Source organism: Sinocyclocheilus grahami, unplaced genomic scaffold (assembly GCF_001515645.1).
Source record: "Sinocyclocheilus grahami isolate Dianchi unplaced genomic scaffold, SAMN03320097.WGS_v1.1 scaffold11168.1, whole genome shotgun sequence".
Lineage (NCBI taxonomy): Eukaryota > Metazoa > Chordata > Actinopteri > Cypriniformes > Cyprinidae > Sinocyclocheilus > Sinocyclocheilus grahami.
Window position 1 is genome coordinate 4,325 of NW_015513663.1, and position 1,493 is coordinate 5,817.

The window sequence follows — 1,493 nt, forward strand, 5'->3', positions numbered from 1 at the left end:
AAAAATTGTGCCTGTGTCCAAATATATATGGACCTAACTGTAATATTCAGTTCGCACTTATTTCAGTATTAAGTCCCCTTTTAAAAGCATGCTAAGTGTGCTACTTTTTCAAAAGGGTAATTTTCTTGTTTAAAATGAACTTCCTTTACTAAAACTCCAGCCAGCACTAGATGAAGCAACCAGTAAGAAAGAAAAGGCCGTGAAGTTGCGTTCTCCTCATCGTGATCAGGGCCAGATCCTCTCTATTGCCATTTCGGCTTTTGTAGATGAGGTTTTATGGCAACCTTCTGCCTCTCAATAGTGCAGTTTGCCTGTTGCCTGCTGCATGCCAACAGAGGCTCATGAAGACAACAGTCTTATGCAGTGTTCTTTCCTTGATAGACTGTAGTCAGTAGTGGAATGCCCTTAGAGCATCTAGTGGATGAAGCACTTCACTGGAGTGTCAGAAGTGTTACAGCTTGGTATGCTAGTAAACACTGCCAACCTCTAAGTAGATAAAACAAAATGAATTATATCTCAAACCTGTTACAAGCAAATGAAGCCTATGAATACAGAATATTATAAACCTGAATACATGAAAGCATACCAAGACACTAAAAACATATTCTGTGTCCATGAATAGTAGGGTACAACAGGGCAAATTAATGAAATATGTACATTTTTGTAGCTAGTGAGTAATTCAAGTCAAAATTATTTGAAAATTTTTTTACATACATTTTTCAATTAAAAAAAATATTTTTTTGATCGTCATCATACAGTTTGTGGACAATCATTTTAGCTCTATTGTACCCTATATAAGCCTAATAAAAAGATGCACAGTATTTTTGCGTGATACCAAATCCTTTTTTGTTATAACATGTTTTGGCTGCAGGACAGAGGAGAAGCAGAGGAAGATGAGACTCTCATAAGCACCTCCTTAAAGTGGAAACCCAAGGCAGTTTCTGGGCTTTCTGTTTAGACCAATGAGAAGGATTCTGCCACCTCAGGTGCATCCATATCCAGTTCTAAATATCAAACATACTGATGGTGTACTGTAGGACTGCATTTACATCATGCATTGTGTCATTATATAGTCACCTTCTATCACCTTTTAGAGGCTTTTGATGTTACTAACTTATGTTCACAAATATGTAAAACTGGAAGTGCATCAGTGATAAAACATCACCTATATACTACTGTTTTACCATTTTAGATATTTTGACAATAAAAAGTCTTTCATATACAGTAAGTTGAACTGAAGTACTGTGTCTCCTCGTTGCAGATCAAGCCGTGGTGGAAAAGTGAGAAAGCCATACAGACAGTGAGAAACACAGAACACCAAAAGATGATACAGGAAAAGAGGACCGCCGGTTAATTATACCTGCACACATCTGACACTGTCACTTCTCATGTTTAGCGACATAATGGGATCCCGTATCAGCCTAAGAGTTTCTGACTGTACATTATCATGCTTATTCCATGGGCTCCTGACAAATAAATAAATAAATGGACAT

At 37.2% G+C, this 1,493-nt stretch overlaps 1 protein-coding gene across 1 annotated transcript in view; it reads left to right on the plus strand.

Annotated features, from left to right (window-relative positions):
• The window catches only part of LOC107578620 (radial spoke head 1 homolog), a 5,677-nt gene extending 4,200 nt beyond the window's left edge, over nucleotides 1–1,477 (plus strand). The window contains exons 4-6 of the mRNA XM_016264563.1: nucleotides 165–271; nucleotides 872–986; nucleotides 1,262–1,477. Coding sequence (XP_016120049.1) covers nucleotides 165–271; nucleotides 872–958 — 194 coding nt within the window. The 3' untranslated portion in view covers nucleotides 959–986; nucleotides 1,262–1,477. The remainder of the gene's footprint in view (nucleotides 1–164; nucleotides 272–871; nucleotides 987–1,261) is intronic.
• Nucleotides 1,478–1,493: the final 16 nt, after the last annotated feature.